At 41.8% G+C, this 18,726-nt stretch overlaps 1 protein-coding gene across 1 annotated transcript in view; it reads right to left on the bottom strand.

Moving 5' to 3' along the window:
* The window catches only part of COG5 (component of oligomeric golgi complex 5), a 485,726-nt gene that overhangs the window by 120,490 nt on the left and 346,510 nt on the right, over positions 1-18,726 (bottom strand). The window contains exons 14-15 of the mRNA XM_077472430.1: positions 14,732-14,831; positions 3,842-3,952 (exon numbers count right to left, since the gene is read on the bottom strand). Coding sequence (XP_077328556.1) covers positions 3,842-3,952; positions 14,732-14,831 — 211 coding nt within the window. The remainder of the gene's footprint in view (positions 1-3,841; positions 3,953-14,731; positions 14,832-18,726) is intronic.

Consider the following 18,726-nt stretch of genomic DNA (forward strand, 5'->3'; position numbering starts at 1 on the left):
CACAGCAAGACAGTCAGAGCCCTGTCAGAAGTGGCCATACAGGGCAGAAATCAACCCACCGGCCGTGCAGGCTCCATCCCTGGCAAAAACACATGAAAGGGGAATTTGTTTCTATAATCAGATACTAAATGCATATATATAAAAATTCACACATAAAAAATTCATATGTACAAAATTTCACATCTAAAAAATCCTCATGAAAAATTCCCATGAAAAATATTTTCTATGCAAAAAATTCATATAAAAATAATATGACCTAAAATTCAATTAGCGATCCAAAATAAAACAATTTAAGTCAAACTCTATATTTAAACCCATAGGCACCGCCACCTTAGTTTCATATACCCAGTATGATTTTCGACAGCTAAGTTGTCAAATAAAATTACCCCCCCCCCTCGCTCCAGTGTTTATTAACTTGCTCAACACCCCAAAATTTGAGGTGTCTGGGGTTACTATTGTGAAACAATTTAAAATGCTTAGAAATGCTATGGGTTATGAGTCCTTTCTTAATATTATTAACGGTCGCCAGTTCTGACCTGTAACGATCTGGAAGATCTACCTACATATTGCAAGCCACACTTGCATTTCAACATATATATGACTCCTGTGGTTGCACAAGTGATCAACTCTTTTATTTTATAAAGTCTTATTGGTGGCAGCTGCCACAAATTCCTTTCTTTTCTTCATATTACCTCTGGCCTGCCTACAGGTTGGACATCGCCCACATGCATAGAAGCCAGTCAGAAAGAAAAATGGCCTATTTTCTACTTGAGTAGGGGGGTCAATTCCCCCTGGCGCTAATCTGTCCCTAAGCATGGGTGCCTTCCTGTAGATGAACTGAGGCCTTTCTGGGAGGACTGGAGCCAAAATTCTGTCCCGATTTAATATAGGCCAATGCCTCTGGATGATTTTTTCAAACTTTTTATATTGGATGTAATAGTCCAGAACCATCTTCATATTAGTAGAAGTATTTGCATTCTTACGTGATATGTTGGAAACCAAAATCTTTCTATTCATTTTTCTTACCATTTCCACCTCCTTCTCAAGTGCTAATCTATCATACCCTTTCTCCTGAAATCGAGTTGACAGAACCTGAGACCGGGCAATAAAATCTTCCTCTGAGGTGCAGTTCTGTCATAGACAAATAAATAGCCCTCTGGGTATGTAACACAGGCATTTGGTATGATGACAACTCCCTAATGTAATGAAAGAATTACGGTCCATCGGCTTAAAATGATTGATCATCTTAAAAATATAATTTTTTTTTCGAAATTTCTAGATCGAGATAGACTGTCCGCTCAGTACTTATATTCCAAGATAAGATAATATTTTTATTGTTGCCATTTAATTTATTCAAAAAAACCTCTAAGCCAGATCTTTCGCCCCCCAAATCATAATTAAATCATCAATATACTTATGGTAAAATACTAGCTCAGGGGGTCAGTTTTTGAACACACATTCATAAATTGGCCACACTGGAAGCAAACCGAGCCCCCATCACAAGTCCCCTAGTCTGTAGGAAGAACTGCCTATTGTACCAAAAGTAATTTCACGACAGACAAACTCAGACAACTCAAAATAAATTTCTTATGTTTCCTCGGGAGGTCAGATGACAAAAAAGCCCATCTGATCGAAGATATAGCGTCTTTTTGACTAGTAATAGTATACAGAGAAGTCCCATCCACTGTGATTACAAAACTTGCTGGGGTGGCTTTATGGCTCTCAAGAATCTGTTAGTATCTTTTAAGAATGCCTCAGTGTTAATCACCATGGGTTGGAGGAAAGTGTCAATGTAAGTGAAAGTGTCCCCATTTGTATCCCTTTTCAAACACATGTTGATCTGACAGAAATACAGTGTGCTCCTATCTTGCTGCCTAATGGACTACAGAACCAATACCCCACCATTCCCTGTCCCTCTTCACATGCATACATTGATTTTCTTTTTCCCAGCAAAACAATATAGCTATCTTAACCATTTTAGCTCAATCCAGGCTGCCACTGATTGTTCTAGTTCCCAGTGATAATTGAGAACAAATCAAAGCAGTTCTCAATCATTCAAACACTATGCAGCTATGACAAAGTAACCACACGCAGGCTTGAAAAAAAATGAAGGTACATACAAATAGTTAAAATACATATTTTGTATATATACAATATCTCACAAAAGCGAGTACACCCCTTACATTTTTGTAAATATTTTATTATATCTTTTCATGTGACAGCACTGAAGAAATTACACTTTGCTACAATGTAAAGTAGCGAGTGTACAGCTTGTATAACAGTGTACATTTTCTGTCCACTCGAAATAACACAACACACAGCCGTAAATGACTAAACCGCTGGCCACAAACTTAAGTACACCCCTAAGTGAAAATGTCTAAATTGGGCCTAATTAGTAATTTTCCCTCCCCAGTGTCATGTGACTCATTAGCGTTACAAGATCCCAGGTGTGAATGGGGAGCAGGTGTATTAAATTTGGTGTTATCACTCTCATTCTCTCATACCGGTCACTGGAAGTTCAACATGGCACCTCATGGCAGAGAACACCCTGAGGATCTGAAAAAAAGAACTGTTGCTCTACATAAAGATGGCCTAGGTTATAAAAAAAAAGTTTGCCAAGACCCTGAAACTGAGCTGCAGCATGGTGGCCAAGACCATACTGCGATTTAACAGGACAGGCTCCACTCAGAACAGGCCTCACCATGTTCAACCAAAGAAGTTGATTGCATGTGCTCAGCGTCATATCCAGAGGTTGTCTTTGGGAAATAGATGTATGAATGCTGCCAGCATTGCTGCAGAGGTTGAAGGGGTGGGGGGGGGTCAGCCTATCAGTGCTCAGACCATACGCTGCACACTGCATCAAATTAGTCTGCATGGCTGTCTTTCCAGAAGGAAGCCTCTTCTAAAGATGATGCACAAGAAAATCCGCAAACAGTTTGCTGAAATTAAGAAGACTAAGGACATGGATTACTGGAACCATGTCCTGTGGTCTGATAAGACAAAGATAAACTTACTTGGTCCAGATGGTGTCACGTGTGTGTGGTGGCAACCAGTTGAGGAGTACAAAGACAAGTGTGTCCTGCCTACAGTCAAGCACGCTGGTGGGAGTGTCATGGTCTGGAGCTGCATGAGTGCTGCTGGCACTGGGAAGCTACAGTTCACTGAGGGAACCATGAATGCCAACATGTACTGTGACATACTGAAGCCGAGCATGATCCCCTCCCTTTGGAGACTGGGCCGCAGGGCAGTATTGCAAAATAACGACCCCCAAACACACCTCCAAGAAGCTGAGGGTAAAGACAATGGACTGGCCAAGCATGTCTCCAGACCTAAACCCTATTGAGTATCTGTGGGGCATCCTCAAATGGAAGGTGGAGGAGCGCAAGGTCTCTGACATCCACCAGCTCTGTGATGTCGTCATGGAAGAGGACTCCAGTAGCAACTTGTGAAGCTCTGGTGAACTCCATGCCATAGAGGGTTAAGGCAGTGCTGGAAAATAATGGTGGCCACACAAAATTGACACTTTGGGCCAATTTGGCTGTGTTGAATTATTTTGAGGAGACAGCAAATTTACACTGTAATACAAGCTGTACACTCACTCACACTTTATGTTGTAGCAAAGTGTAATTTCTTCAGTGTTGTCACATGAAAATAAATAATAAAATATTTACAAAAATGTGAGGGGCATACTGTTATATGCACATAGATTTGCAATGTGCACAATTTAGAGACAATGGTTTGCTAGTCCAGGAGCTGGAGTTGTGTTGTTGTGTCTTCTAATGGACAACTGAATGCCAATAGGGGAGATTGAAAATTAAACCGGGCATGAGTGGCAACTTACCTTTTGCACTGACTGGTGTAGCCTGTACAGTGAATTCACTACTGCCACATTTCTTCTTTGTCCTTCTGTAAGTGGACCTATCACCTGACTTGCTTCTCCTTGTGTGGACAGCTAAAAAAAAAAAAAAAAAAAAACAGTAATGATTCAGCACACCATGTTAAAAAATAAAAATAAATCACAAGCAGAACAGATAGATATCATTCATATTTTTGTTTTTTTAAATATTGTGAAATAATGTCCATTTCCTTTTTAAAGTAAAATAAAAAAAAGCCCAACAATGAAAATCGATTAAAAAAAAGTGTATTTGTATACTTTTGAAAGAAGACTCACTTTGAGTTTAAACCACAACTAATAAAGGAAACTTAAATCATAGTGGCATAAGTTAGCAAGAAAGAAGTAGGCTTAGTCCATGAGGAATATTGATTTCAAAGACATGAAAATCATCAAAATGCAGCAGTATGCAAAATTACTTTGCTCTTATTTTGTGAACAATATTTTATAATTTATCCATTATATATGCATCAAAATCATTTAGCCACCAACCAGTGGAAACCAAACTTCATTTCGCTCTTCTTCATAAATCAGTTGAGAGGTCATCTAACAATATTTAACATACAATTGTAGGCAGTCAAATATCTGCACACATTTTTTGCCAGTGCAGCAAGGATATTCATTTTGTGTCTTGGGTATTGGCACCAGGCCACGCAACAAGAGTTTACCACCATGACAGGAAGTGAAGGGGAATCTTTCCAATGACCCCAACCATTCCCCACTCTGAAAAAACAAAACAACTGCCATTTGTCCCTCTTGGAGACATTTATGCTAATCCTTTGACTCAGTGGCACCAGTTAAAGAAAGCAATCTAGCCAGTAGGTTCTCTACACAGGGCCATTTTTAATAATGATTGGACCCTGGGTAAACATTTTCCTTGGGCCCCCCCATGCAATTTCGCACCCCCCTCATCATTGCACAGGACTCTCTCCTCCATACTACCCAAATCACTACATAGGACCCCCATGATTACAGGACCCCCTCCCCCATACTATGCCCATCACTACACAGGCCTCCTCCTCCATACTACCCCCATTAATACACAGGATGCCTCCCCCATAACCACTCCATCAATACATAGCCCCCCCCCCCCCATACTACATTGCCACTCATTAAAAATCATTGCTGTTTTTGCAGAAAGGAGGGGTATTGCTGAGGGTGGAGAAGCAGGGACGGGGTTATTGTTGGGGGTGGAGAGGCAGGGAAAGGGGTTATTGTTTAGGGTGGAGAATTGGGGAGGGGGTTATTATTGAGGATGGAGAAGTGGAGAGGGGGCTAATTGGGGTGGAGAGGCAGGGATTGGGGTTATTGTTGGGGTACAGAGGCAGGGATTGGGGTTATTGTTGAGGGTGGAGAAGCAGGGAGCGGGGTTATTATTGAGGGTGGAGAAGCAAGGAGGGGGGTTTATTGTTGAGGGTGGAGAAGCAGGGGGGGTTACTGTTGAGGGTGGAGAAGTGGGGAGGGGGGTTATTGTTGAGGGTGGAGAAGCGGGGGGAGTTATTGTTGATGGCGGAGAAGCGGGGGGAGTTATTGTTGATGGCGGAGAAGCGGGAGGGGGTTATTGTTGAGGGTGGAGAAGCAGGGGGAGTTATTGTTGATGGCGGAGAAGCGGGAGGGGGGTTATTGTTGAGGGTGGAGAAGTGGGGAGGGGGGTTATTGTTGAGGGTGGAGAAGCGGGGAGGGGGGTTATTGTTGAGGGTGGAGAAGCGGGGAGGGGGTTATTGTTGAGGGTGGAGAAGCGAGGAGGGGGTTATTGTTGAGGGTGGAGAAGCGGGGTTATTGTTGAGGGTGGAGAGGCGGGGAGGGGGGTTATTGTTGAGGGTGGAGAAGCGGGGGGAGTTATTGTTGGGGGTGGAGAAGCAGGAGGGGGGTTATTGTTGAGGGTGGAGAAGAAGGGAGGGGGTTATTGTTGAGTGTTGAGAGGCAGGGAGGGGGGTTATTGCTGAGCCAACAGCTGTCAATCACTGCCGTGCACTATAACACCCAGCAGCCCTTCCCTCCCCTCCAAGAAGTTCTGCAGCAGTAGCCAATCACTGGCTTACACAACACCACACAGCTGACCTGCCCCAAGAAGTTCTGCAGCAGCTGAAACTCCCTGAAAAGGACAGCACACAGTGTCTCCGAGGGAGACAGTATACTCACTGTACAGAGCGATGTAGTCCGGCAGCCGCAGAGGAGGGATGGGAGGGGCAGAATGCAGCACGTCACAGGGGAAGAGACTCAATCTACTCAGACTGAGATAAGGGGAAGGGTCAGACCAGTAGAAGAGACACTGCGGGGACGTGACTTCACTTAACCCCTGCCAAGCTGGATAGAAAGCAGGAGCAAACAAATGCACTTGGCTCATCAGCGTTTGGGGCCCTCCAACAATGAATGGGCCATGGGCCAGATTTGCCCTGCGTTAAAGACGGCCCTGTCTCTACAGCTGAAATATACCTGATCGAACAAGGAATGAAAAACAAAGTCTTTTAGAGAAGCCACATGCTGAACTCTTCCAAGGATGGTCCAAATTTTCTAGAGTGGAGACAAGTTTGACTATCCGTCGTTTATTGTTGTCTGTGTTTCCGATGGGGAAATTCACATTTTAATTTTTCTTGGTGACCATTTTCACTAAGACAAAGTAAGAGGAAATAAAATTTGAGTTTTCAGAGTTTAGAGAAAGGCTTCATTGCTGGGTTCCTTTACCAGGAATGGTGGCGGCAGCACCCGGGAGTCGATCCAAAGATCGGCTGGGGTGCCGACACAGCAGGCTCCCTGGATAGGCAAGTGCCTTAATATTAAAGGTCAGCAACTACAGTATTTATAGCTGCTGTCTTTTAATTTTTTTCACCCAGGCTGGAACTCCTCTTTAATGTCTTGCCTCCCGAGTGGCCACGCCCATTGAAACGCCTGATTTACTTTATTCTGCTGGCGGTGAAAATCACTATAGCAGGAGCAAGGAAGACGCCCTTATTTTCTTTTGGCTCATTTAAACATAAAATGTTGTGGATTACGATACATGAAAAAATTGCCAGTGTCAATGACCAAAGTACTTTGTTTGAACGAACTTGGGAACCCTGGGCATCAGATACACACGTACCCCTGTCCTTGAGTCCAGGTGCTATACGGACTCCGAGCTCCTCTTCTACTAATATATCTACATCTCCAACCTAGTTCTCTCTAGGTCTCGGTGATCCGCTTCCCCTACCATTACTTTTTTTTTTCTTTTTCTTCTTTTTTCTGCCTGTCCCCTTATCTTATTCCTCAAAACTTCTAGCAACCCTCTCCCAAGATAAGCTATGGTGAGTTATTGTTATGCTGTTGATTGTGACTAATTGAATTACAAGTGATTCAAGATTATGCAGAGAACCCCCAATATCTGTTGATCATGCCAGATTCTCTAAAGTGTTGTTAGAATTTTTGTCTCTCTGTACTGGTACCTTGCTTTCTTTGTTTTTTGTGCCATTTACATTATAGTGTCACTGTCTTAATAATCTTTACATTGTAAACATTAAAAATTTATTGAACGTAAAAAAAAAAAAAATACATAAAAAATATGTTTTTTCTAATAATTCAGACAACCTGTGTTCTCTAGTTTAAGACTATGTGGTAATTCTATAATACTTTGCTGAGCAATACGATAACGTAAAGTGGTTCTTTACTCAAGTGTTTTTATTACTGCAATGAATTCTCTGCATTTGAGTGAAAAAAAGTTCCACTACCTGTTCTAGCTCCCAACCCCCCACCCCTCCCCCATCCATAAAAGCTTACCTGAATCCTTTCACCAACCCAGTGCTGTCCCAGCTGTGTCACTGCTCCTCTCGCTTCCTGTTTTCACAGTAGACTATGAGCAGCAGGAGCCATAGGCTCCTGCTGCTGTCAGTCAAACTCATTTTAGGAAGGCGCAGAGGCATGGTTTGCCAATGCTGTGTGTCTTATAGATGCACATGCCTCCATAGCACACAACTTACTAAGAATAGCCAAGTAAAACTTCTTATTTTAATAAAAAAAAAAAATCCTTTAATATTGTCCATAGACAAGCAGATCTCATACTGAGTACAGGCAATGAGAGATCTACTTGTCATGCCTGCAAACCCCACCACAGCTTCCATACCTGAATCCACTCACTATTAATCACAGCAAAGCAGAAAGCTAATAATTACTTGGAAAAATTAATTACTTTAGACTAGCATCGCTAATCAAATAAAAAAAAAAAAATGAGTACAAATATGTCCCAAATGTGTAATATCATGACCAGTACAGATGTATATAATGGCTACTGTTGAAAATTTTAAAAAAAAGTAGAAAATGTATGCAAATATCTTGATTATATTTTTACAGTCTCAGAACACTAATGCTTTCCTATGTAGCCAATTAGACAGCTTAACTTGAGAATTTGCTACTTGTTTAATCCTCTTTAGCAATGTCAAAGATGTGTAATCCTCAAGAAAGCTAAGCCAGTAAAGTTTAAAAAATGTAGTTTCAGTCATGGCAGGCTTTATTGCATACCAAAATCAGTTTTTTGTCTTACCTGTAAAAAAAAAGTCCTCGATTATATTACAGGACACAAGAAGTATTCAGGAATATAAGGTTAGGTAGTCACCTTCAGGTGACTGGTAAAGTAAATATGTTAGGACATCCATGCATAACCCCACCACTTCCGGCATGCCTTTAGTTTTGTCAGCAACCAATAGTTGGAATGCAATCATAAGAACAGAGGGGTGGAACCTGTGTCCTGTCCCATACTTTAAGAAAAGGAATTTTATTGAAATACAAAAATCCTACTTTTATTACAGGACAAGGGATGTATTTTGAAACCAAGGGACATCCCCACTAAGACCCCTTTCACACCACACCGCCCATAGCGTTTTACCGGCGCATTCTGGCTGCTAGCAGGGCGCTTTTACCCCCCGCTAGCGGGCGAGAAAGGGTTAAAACCGCCGGCAATATGCTGCAATATCGGCGTTTTGCCGGCGGTATTACAACGCTGCCCCATTGATTTCAATGGGGAGCAGCGGTGGAGGAGCGGTAAACACACTGCTTCTTCACCGCTCCAAAGAAGCTGCTGACAGGACTTTTCCCTGACGTCCTGCCAGCGCACCGCTGTAGTGTGAAAGCCCTCGGGCTTTCACACTACAAACAATGGTGCAGCTTCTTTAGGGCAGATTGCAGGCGCTATTTCTAATGCTATAGCGTCTGCAGAACGCCCTGGTGTGAAAAGGGTCTAAGGACAAAAGGTGGGCAACACAGCAAACAAAACGCTAACAAGACAATGATTAACCACACATTTGCAGAGGAGACTTAAGTCCGTAGGTCCATTTTGAGAACCTTGCAATCTGTAAATCAGATGTCTGGTGCGGATAATCCCATGAAGCACTACATGAGGCAGTGGAGTATGCCCTGACAGGAAAGGAAGGAAGCCTGTGCTTAGGTGCATTAGCTTGAATGATGAGTTGTCAAATCCACCTATAGTGGAACAATAAGCAGGTTGTCCTGCTGACAGAACTTCTAAGGGAAGCTGTAGTTGAGAGAAATTTGAATAGCATGCACCACATACAATACTGAGGAGGAAAATCATCTTGGGCCGTTTTGTAGCCAGACAAGAGCAACAATGTCCCAAATAAAGTGGAGAGGGAAAACCACCTTAGGAGGAATAGAGGCCCTAGATCACAACCCAGCTTAGTGTAGAACAGGGAAGGGCTCCCAACATGATGGAGTCACCAGCTCAGAAATTCATTCTGGAAAAGTGATGGCAGAAGAGTAGACAAGGAATTATCTCCAATAGATTCAAAGGGTGGTATATGATAAAACGATGTCACTGGAGAAAGTACAGGAAGAAGAGTGTAAGTCAACACCCCGAATAAAGGTCTTCTCTAGAGAGCATGAGGGAAGTGAAAAAGAACAGATAAATCCAGTAGTCGGCCCTGGATGGTACTCACTAGGCACTGATCCAGTCAAAGGAAGGCAGGATTCATCCTATGAAACGTACCCTGCCACGCAGCATTCTGGGTGCGATGACAGATCTTGTAAGAAGCAGAATCCTTTGCAATGAAAATCATAGGATCAACTAAAGTACCATAGGATCAACTTCAAGTATCACATCCCCCTTGGCTCAGTTCGGTGTAATGAAAGGCAACTGAATGTCCTTCATCAGGATCCTGTAGAATAGCCAAGGGAATCTCTGGACCTAGAGACAGACTTTGCAGTATGTGGTTGAATCTGGAGGCCAACAGGTCTGTGACCAGTGACCATCCACCCTGCGACAGAATACGTTGTTGCCTGAGGAAGCCCACAAATCTCTGTTTCATGCCTGGGATGTGTATAGTAGGCAAGGTCAAAACCAGGTAAAAACACAAAGTTCCACCCAAACGATAAACTCTTTTGCTTCTCTTAGCGCTGTGAGACTTCTGGTTCCTACATGATGGTGGATATAAGCCAGAGTCGTGTCATTAACAGATCAGATGGCTCTTCAGTCAAGAGGTTCCCTTGCCCACATTCACACTATTTTCTCTGGCACCCCATCCCTGTTTATACTACATCTTCTATTAGACCATCACCATCCAGATACAATTTTTTTCTGACAGAGCCACCCATACTATGTTTTCTGTAAGCTCCCTGACCATGGCCCACACTAGATTCTTTGTAAAGTATCCCCTTACCATCTACACTATGTTTTCTAGCAGCTCTCCCACTACCATTTATCAGGAAGTACTCCCCGCACACAGTGGCAGCTCTCTCACTATCCACATTATGGTTTTCAGCAGCTCCCCTGGTCTACAATAATTCTCTGGCACCTTACTCATTACCATTTACAAAATTTCTCTGGCTGCGCTCAACGTGTATAGACCACTTTTTCGGGTAAACCTCACCCACGCTACATTCTCTGTAGACTCTCCTTTCACGGTCTTCTCGTACTGTATTTTTGGAAGTATTCCTGAGCTCATGCAGTGATGTCCTTCACAGAATCACGCCCATTTTTAATGCATTGCCATCTGAGGGCCCAATAATCACAGGCACCAAATAATGTAGTTTGGCCTTGCATCCTGCGCACAGAAATGTATCCAAATTCTTGGACTCTTGATGATATTATGTACTGTAGATGATACTATATTTAAAGTCTTTGCAATACTACGTTAAGAAACATTTTGAAATTTTTCCACAATTTTTAGATGCAGCTTTTCACAGATTGATGAACCTCTGCCCATCTTTACTTCTGGGACATTCTCTAAGATGACCTTTTTTATTACCCAATCAGGTTACTGACCTATTGCCAATTAACCTAAATACTTGCAAAATGTTCTTCCAGCCTTCCTTGTTAGAACTACTTACTTTGCCAGCTTTCTGTTGCTCTCTCCCAACTTTTTTGAGACATGTTGCTGCCATCAATTTCAAAATTACCTAATTTTCTTAAAATACTAAATTTTTTCAGAGAAAACATTTGATATGTTTTCTGTTGTAAATAAAATATGCGTTTATGATATTTGCAAATCATTGCATTTCGTTTTATCTAGATTTTACACAGCGTCCCAAATTTTTTGGAATTGGGATATCTTTTTTGCACAATATGGGACTTAAGAATTGTGTAATAGACCACGAGACATTCCCAAGCAATAATCAAAGGGTGGGCAACAAAACCAACAGGCCAAAAGGAATAAACAAGAAGCCAAACAGGCCTCAAAAACAAGCTTTTAATAGCGGAATCACCTTGCTGCAGGAGCAACAACGAAGAGTCAACAGTTGTCCACTGACCAATTTTGTTGTGGAGTCTATACAGCACAGAGCAGAACTCTAGGTGCTCTATATGACCCAGAACAAAATTTTAACTGGGTAGGGGAGAAGGAAGGATTCATTCCCAGGGGGTAGAAGCCACATGAAAGAAAAGAAAGGGGACAAAATGACCACCCAGGTGGGTGGGAGGAGGCACCCCAAAAAGCAGAGAAATTCCAGGAAGAAATTAGATTAAAAAGGAGAGCAGGTTCCCATGGAGACGTGGCATAGCCATAGATGTCATACCTGCCTCCCAAACTACTATGAAGATTACTGGTAGCAAGACATGATAGGAGAATGAAGAGAAAACAAGAAACATCAGGAAGTGAAGGAGAACATTGCAGCATTGGATCTTCTGATGGTTCCTTCATTAGGTAAAGAATTACCCCTGTGCCTATAGTATGCAAAACAGCAGCTGTCAGGTTTGGATGAGCAAATTCAGGTATTTGGAGGCAGACACAAACTCCAAGGGATCCCACTGGTTACCCTAGGGGTTGAGAGCAATGCTGATAATTTAGAAACCCAAGGACATAGCAAATGGAGGTAGTCATTCAAAGTAAGAAAAGGGTTACAAGGAAAAGTGGACAGAAAGAAAGTTAACATGCAAAATACCCTTGGTAGAGGAAAAAATCTTTCTGGCATCAGAAGATTTTGACACAAGCATACAGAACTGTTCACAAGTCTATCTATAGATTGGAAAAATAAAAGAAGAAGCGAAACACACTGGATAGTGCAGGTAAAAACGATTTACGTTACTTTTACTACACTTATGGAATCATATTCACATTTTTTGCTTTCACCACAGACTCAATTATTATTTTCGATGAAAAGTTTTTCATATAGACTTTCATACAGATTTTACTTACGTTCAGTTCACTTAGATTTTTTTTTATTGCAATAGTGCACTTCTTGTGTTTCACAGAATCACTTATGTTATAAGCGCAACTTATTTGTATACAAAAACTATTTATCAACAGTAACAAACGATTGAACAACCCCACCTAGCAAGTAGAGTGATTAGGTCCCAGCAGGTACTCCACCTAATCATACACATTAGCACAACGCATCACAAAGGCCAGCAAAAATGGGTAAGCTATGTCTTTTTGCTAATGAAACAAAGTTGTGTGATAGGTTTCATATCCTTGGAGGTGTCTGAATACGACTTGGTTCTGTAAAGCAGTGAAAAATCCAGTTCAATGTTTTCAAATGTACATAGGGTACAAATCCTTTGATAGAGTACAATATTTGGGGTATAGTGCTGGTCAGAGCTACAGAGGAAAACGATTTTGGGGTACTTATTTTAGATGATTGGAAAATGAGCAAACAATGTGGCCAGGGATTGGGAAAAGCAAATAGATTTTAGGGTGTATCATCAGCAGGAGGAATGGAAGTCCTCTACAAAGATCTTTAGTTTGACCTAATTTAGAATACTGTGTCTAGTTTTCACTAAAAATATACTTAAAAATATATTGAGATAAAAGAGAACAAGTCCAAAGACAGGCAACAAAAATGGTGAAACGTCAGGAAAAAACATATCAGGAAAGACTTCAGGAACTTAAAAATGGAAGTCCAGGCTAACACTATCTAAACTTAAACCTGATTCCACCCCCCATTCTACGCCCTATAATATATAGTCTGTATACTTATCTAATCTAAGGGTTTTGGAGGAAAGTAAGGAACTTTAAATAGTTTAAAGCGGAGTTCCGCCGGCGGGAAAAAAAAATTAAAAGTTAGTAGCTAAAAATACTGTAGCTGTTGACTTTTAATACAAGGCCACTTACCTGTCTATGAAGCTCGCAAACACGGCACCTGAAGCCGATCTTTGGATTGACTCTCGGGTGCTGCCGGCGCCATTCCTGGTAAGGAAACCAGGAAATGAACATTTCGGCTCCCCTCCTGGTTCCCTAATGAGCATTCGCGACTCGCGCTGCGCATTCTGATAGGTCCTTGCTGTCTTCTGGGACCTGTGTGTCTAAGCAGATTTGCATAGATTTTCCCCGGAAGTGGGTGCAAATACCTGGATTTGACAGGTATCTGCTCCCCCCTGAAAGGTGCCAAATGTGACACCGGAGGGGGGGGGGGGGGATCCGAACAGTGGAAGTTTCATTTCTGGGTGGAACTCCGCTTTAAGGGTGTGAATAAGGTTCATGAGGGCAGTATTTTCAATATGAAGCTAGCAACCCAACTAACACAAGGACATGACAATAAATTAGCAGGGGGAAAGTTTAAAACAAATCTTGTAATGTATTATTTTAACAAAAGAGTCGTTGATTCTTGAAATAGACTTCTAGTAGAGGTATAGAGTCCGTAAAAGTGGATTCAAACATGCTTGAGACAAAGATAGGTATAAAAAAAAATTGGGTAGACTCAATGGACTACTTGGTCTTTGTTCAAAATGTGTCTTTAAAGGGAGAAGTATGGCCAAAACTTTTTTAGCCCTACTTCTCCTGTTGCTCACAGGAGTGCAGTTCGTTCTGCCGGTCCAGGCTGTGGAAAGATCCTGATTTTACAGTCGGGATCCACCCAGAAGCCTGGACCGGCAGCTGGCTCAGCCTCTCAATGAGCCGCTGAGAGCTTGAGCCAGCTGCTGCTGCCCCCTCTACAGCCCAGTGTTTCTGTGAGAGCAAGAGGGGCAGACCAGAGAGCTGGTGACTGTCTCTCCTCACTGAAGACTGGACACTGAGCGATCAGCGGTCTCAAATTGCTCAGTTCTTAGTCTTAGAAGCAACAACATCTACAAAATAATTGGAGAAGGGGGCCTAAAAGTTTAGTACAACTTTAATATCTAAAGTTATAAATTTACTTATAGATATCCTTCAATTCCTGCTAAAATACAGACTAAGCTTGGTATATTCACAGTAAATTAAAAAACAGTGAAAGCATCCAGGGTCAGTCATTTCACCATTAGTTCTTTCACCATAATGGAAGATATACAGGACTGGTTTAGGACCATTTCCTTTGCCTAACAGAAAAATGAATGTTTAACACAGAGTGTCTAAAACAAGGTTGCCCATATGAGGATTAAACATCGTGCCTTATTTTTATCTGTGAATACACAACAGGTTAGCATATTAAGCTAAACAGGTCACTTACAAGTTGTTCTGACTTGACCCCATAGAGCTGTATGGTCTTGGCCACATTTCTGGAGACAGCAATGCAAAGGTTTGGATCCACAGCAGCCACATTCATTTCACTGTTAAGAACAAGTTACAATTACTAAAAATAAATGGCATTTTATAATTTAAAGTTTTATTTCACACATCAGCAAAGAAAAACAAAAAAACAATACAATTCCAGTATCGATAGAGGGTGGGTACAATATTCAAAAACCGTATATACACGAACATATTAAAATAAAACCACAAGGGAGAAGGAAAGCATGAAGAGTGATACTAAACCGGCAACTGAGAACGATCTGTCAACAATGCTTGAACTTCCTCAAAAGTGCACCAGAGAGCCTCATGAAGGAAGTTTTAGAGTCTGTACTGGTTGGTCAAGATAAATTACTTAAACCTCCTCCCTGACAGACTGGAAAAAAATTACTGAGCACCATTAACAGGTGACATAGGAGAGGGGATGGGAGGATATCATCGTGACACAACCCGCTGTGGCTATTACCAACAAAGTAGTGCCTAAATAAATGTAATTTAAGCATTTCATTTAAGTACAGTTCAAGTTTAAAAATGTTTATGTATTTCTTCAAAAAAACAAAAGTCTGAAACACACACCTTTATAAAAAAAAAAAAATCAAAACAAAGAAATCCATACATGGTACCACAACTTAGTGTAATATGGCAACACAAAAAACTTTGGTTATGAGCAAATGTAGCAATCAATGGCAAACATAAAATAGCCTAACTGGCGTAGCACATGTTAACTTTCCATCACTTTATTTCCCATATTTATATAGTAATTACATAGTCCATATAGCATAGTATTTATGGAAAACAGTGAACTTTTTCCATGTAGGAATATCCCTACCACACTAATTTAAGGCCGATTTGAGAATTAGAGTAAACTGAATTACCAGGTTGAAAGAAGAATTCAGAGTGTTCAAGGAAACTCAAACACAGAGAGTATACAAACTCCTTGCAGGAGGAGGAACCAGTCAGTGCCCTGTAGCTTTAATGCAAGAGAACTAACCCCTTAGCTTCCACTTTGGATGTACATGTCTAACATGTACACCTTACACTTTGGTGTCCATTCTGAAACTTAAAGAAGTTTTTTTTATTTTTATTTTTTTTATTCACTATTTAGTTCTCAACTGAACAAAGTACAGGTGCATCTCAAAAAACTCAAAAAGTTAATTTCAGCAATTAAATTCAAAAAGTGAAACTCATATTATATAGATTATACGCCGGCAAATACGGTACATAAGATTTGTCTGACTGTGGAAATTACTGTCCAATAGCATTAATTAATTCATTAATGTAGATCTAAAACCAAATGGGAAAGTATTAGCTACTACTCCCTCTGATTCCGTACTGGATAGGCCTGAAACAGACAAGCTTCATCCCCGGTTGCAAAGCCAGGGATAACAGGATTTTTAAAACAGCTTACCTATAAAAATCCTTTTCTTTGATGTACATCAGGGGACACAGAGCCATAGTACTTACTATGTGGGTTATATGGGCCACTGCTAGGTGATGGACACTGGCACGCCCAAAGGAGATGTGTACTCCTTATATAACCCCTCTCACTACTGGGAGTCCTCAGTTTTGTAGCCAAGCAATACAAGTATACACCAAGAAAGAAGGGAACCCTGTGTCCCCTGATGTACATAAAAGAAAATGATTTTACAGGTAAGCTGTTTTAAAAATCCTGTTTTCTTTTCTTACATCAGGGGACACAGAGCCATAGCACTTACTATGTGGGATGTCCCATAGCAATGGCAACAGAAGGGAAGGAGACACAACAAAAAAGGAGGCCAGAGGACTCCTACTGCAGCCTGCAGTAAACTGCGCCCAAAGGCAATATCCTCATGATCTTTAACATTGATTTGATAAAAATCTGGTAAACGTATGAACTGAAGACCAAGTTGCGGCCTTACAGATCTGAGCCACAGAGGCCTGATGATGCACCACCCAAGAGGCACTAATTGCCCTTGTCAAGTGTGCTTTAACATGAAAAGGAGGAATTCTCTTCTTTTAACCATAAGCCTGAATAATGATTTGACAAATCCATTTGGAAATAGTAGCTTTTGATGCTGCCTGTCCCCTTTTTGGACCTTCTGGCAGTACAAATAAAACATATTTTTGTGAATCCACTAAATACACTCTGACCGCTCTTACTACATCAAGGGAATGCAGTGCCTTCTCTTCCCTAGATTGAGGCTCTGGGAAGAAAGAAGGAAGAACAATATCTTGGTTTAAGTGAAAACCTGTCACCACCTTTGGTAGGAAGTCAGGATGAGGATGCAAAACCACCTTATCCTTATGCATGATCAAATATGGCTCTTTACAAGACAGAGCCACTAGTTCTGATACTCTTCTAGCAGAAGAAATGGCAACCAGAAAGATCATCTTTCTAGTCAAAAGAACCAAGGGAATTTCACGTAAAGGCTCAAAAGGCTGATTCTGCAAAGCCGATAAGACTAAGTTTAAATCCCAAGGATTTAGAGGTGCCTTGACAGGTGGATTATTTGTGTTACCCCCTGAAGAAAGCTATGCACCAGAGAGTGAAAAGCCAGAGGCCGTTGAAAAAATACTGACAAGGCTGAGATCTGGCCCTTGATAGTACTCAAGGCCAGCTTCATCTCTAATCCCATTTGCAGGAAATCAAGGATCCTACCTATGACATATTTCCTGGGGTGCCAACCCCTTGGTCCACACCAAGAAACATATGCCTTGCAGACTCTATAGTAAATGATTCTGGAAGCTGGATTCCTGGCATTAATCAAGGTAGACAATACCAAAGGAGACAACCCACGATCCTTTAGAATGTGGGTCTCAATAGCCAAACCGTCAAATTTAGCGTCTGTAAGGTAGGATGGAATACCGGACGGACCTTGTGCGAAAAGGTCTGGCCATAATGGCAGAGTCCAAGGGACTCCTACTGCCATATTTATGATCTCGGTAAACCAAGATCTTCTGGGCCAGGCTGGGGCTACCAGAATCACTTCCTTTCGTTCCTGCTTGATCCTGCAAAGCAGACATGAAGTAGCATAACTGGAGTAAACGCATAGATCGGTGAAAAATGATCACATGGGAAGACTAATGCGTCTGTTCCGCAAGCTAGCGGATCCCTTGTTCTCAACACAAAATTGTCGACCTTGTTGTTGAATCTGCATGCGAACAGGTCCACGTCTGGTCTACCCCACCTTTGACATATTGCTAGGAAGATGTCGGGGTGAAGAGGCCATTGCCCGGAAAAAATTGTTGGCGACTCAAGTGGTCCGTCTGCCAATTTTCTATTCCCGGAATGAATATTGCTGATAGGCAAGGAATGTTGTGTTCTGCCCAGGCAAGAACATTATTCACCTCTTTTTGGGTTGCACAGCTTCTTGTGCCCCCCCGTGATGATTGATGAAAGCCACAGCCGTGGCATTGTTGGACTGAATCCTGACAGGACAATCCCTTAGTCTGACCGTCCAAGACTCTAGAGCCAGACAAACTGCCAGAATCTCTAAAAGGTTGATAGGCAAGGTCCTCTCCAACTTGGACCATCTCCCCTGGACAGAATCTTCTTCCAGGACCATTCCCCAGCCTAGAAGTCATCTGTTGTCACCACTTTCCAGGAGACTGGTACAAACGATTTTCCCTTTTGGAGGTTCTAATAGGTACTAATTAAGGCTCTGAGGCACATCGGAAGCCAGGTGTATTGGAAAATCCAAGGCCTGAACCTTTTTGTTCCAGGCTGCCAGGATTGTGTTTTGTAGCAGTCTTGAATGAAACTGCGCGTAAGGGAAGGCCTCCAAGGAGGCCATCATTTACCCCAACAATCTCATGCACAGAGTTGAATTAGTTCTATAATGGAACTGATTCTTGTCTGGGATAGGAATACCTTTTTCTGTATGGTATCTATGACCAGACCCAAGTACTGCAATCCTCTTGATGGTTTTAAGGAGGATTTTTCCAGGTTGAGAATCC

The sequence above is a fragment of the Lithobates pipiens genome, unplaced genomic scaffold (genome assembly GCF_037356315.1).
Source record: "Lithobates pipiens isolate NorthernLeopardFrog02 unplaced genomic scaffold, aLitPip1_a1.2 Scaffold_8, whole genome shotgun sequence".
NCBI lineage: Eukaryota > Metazoa > Chordata > Amphibia > Anura > Ranidae > Lithobates > Lithobates pipiens.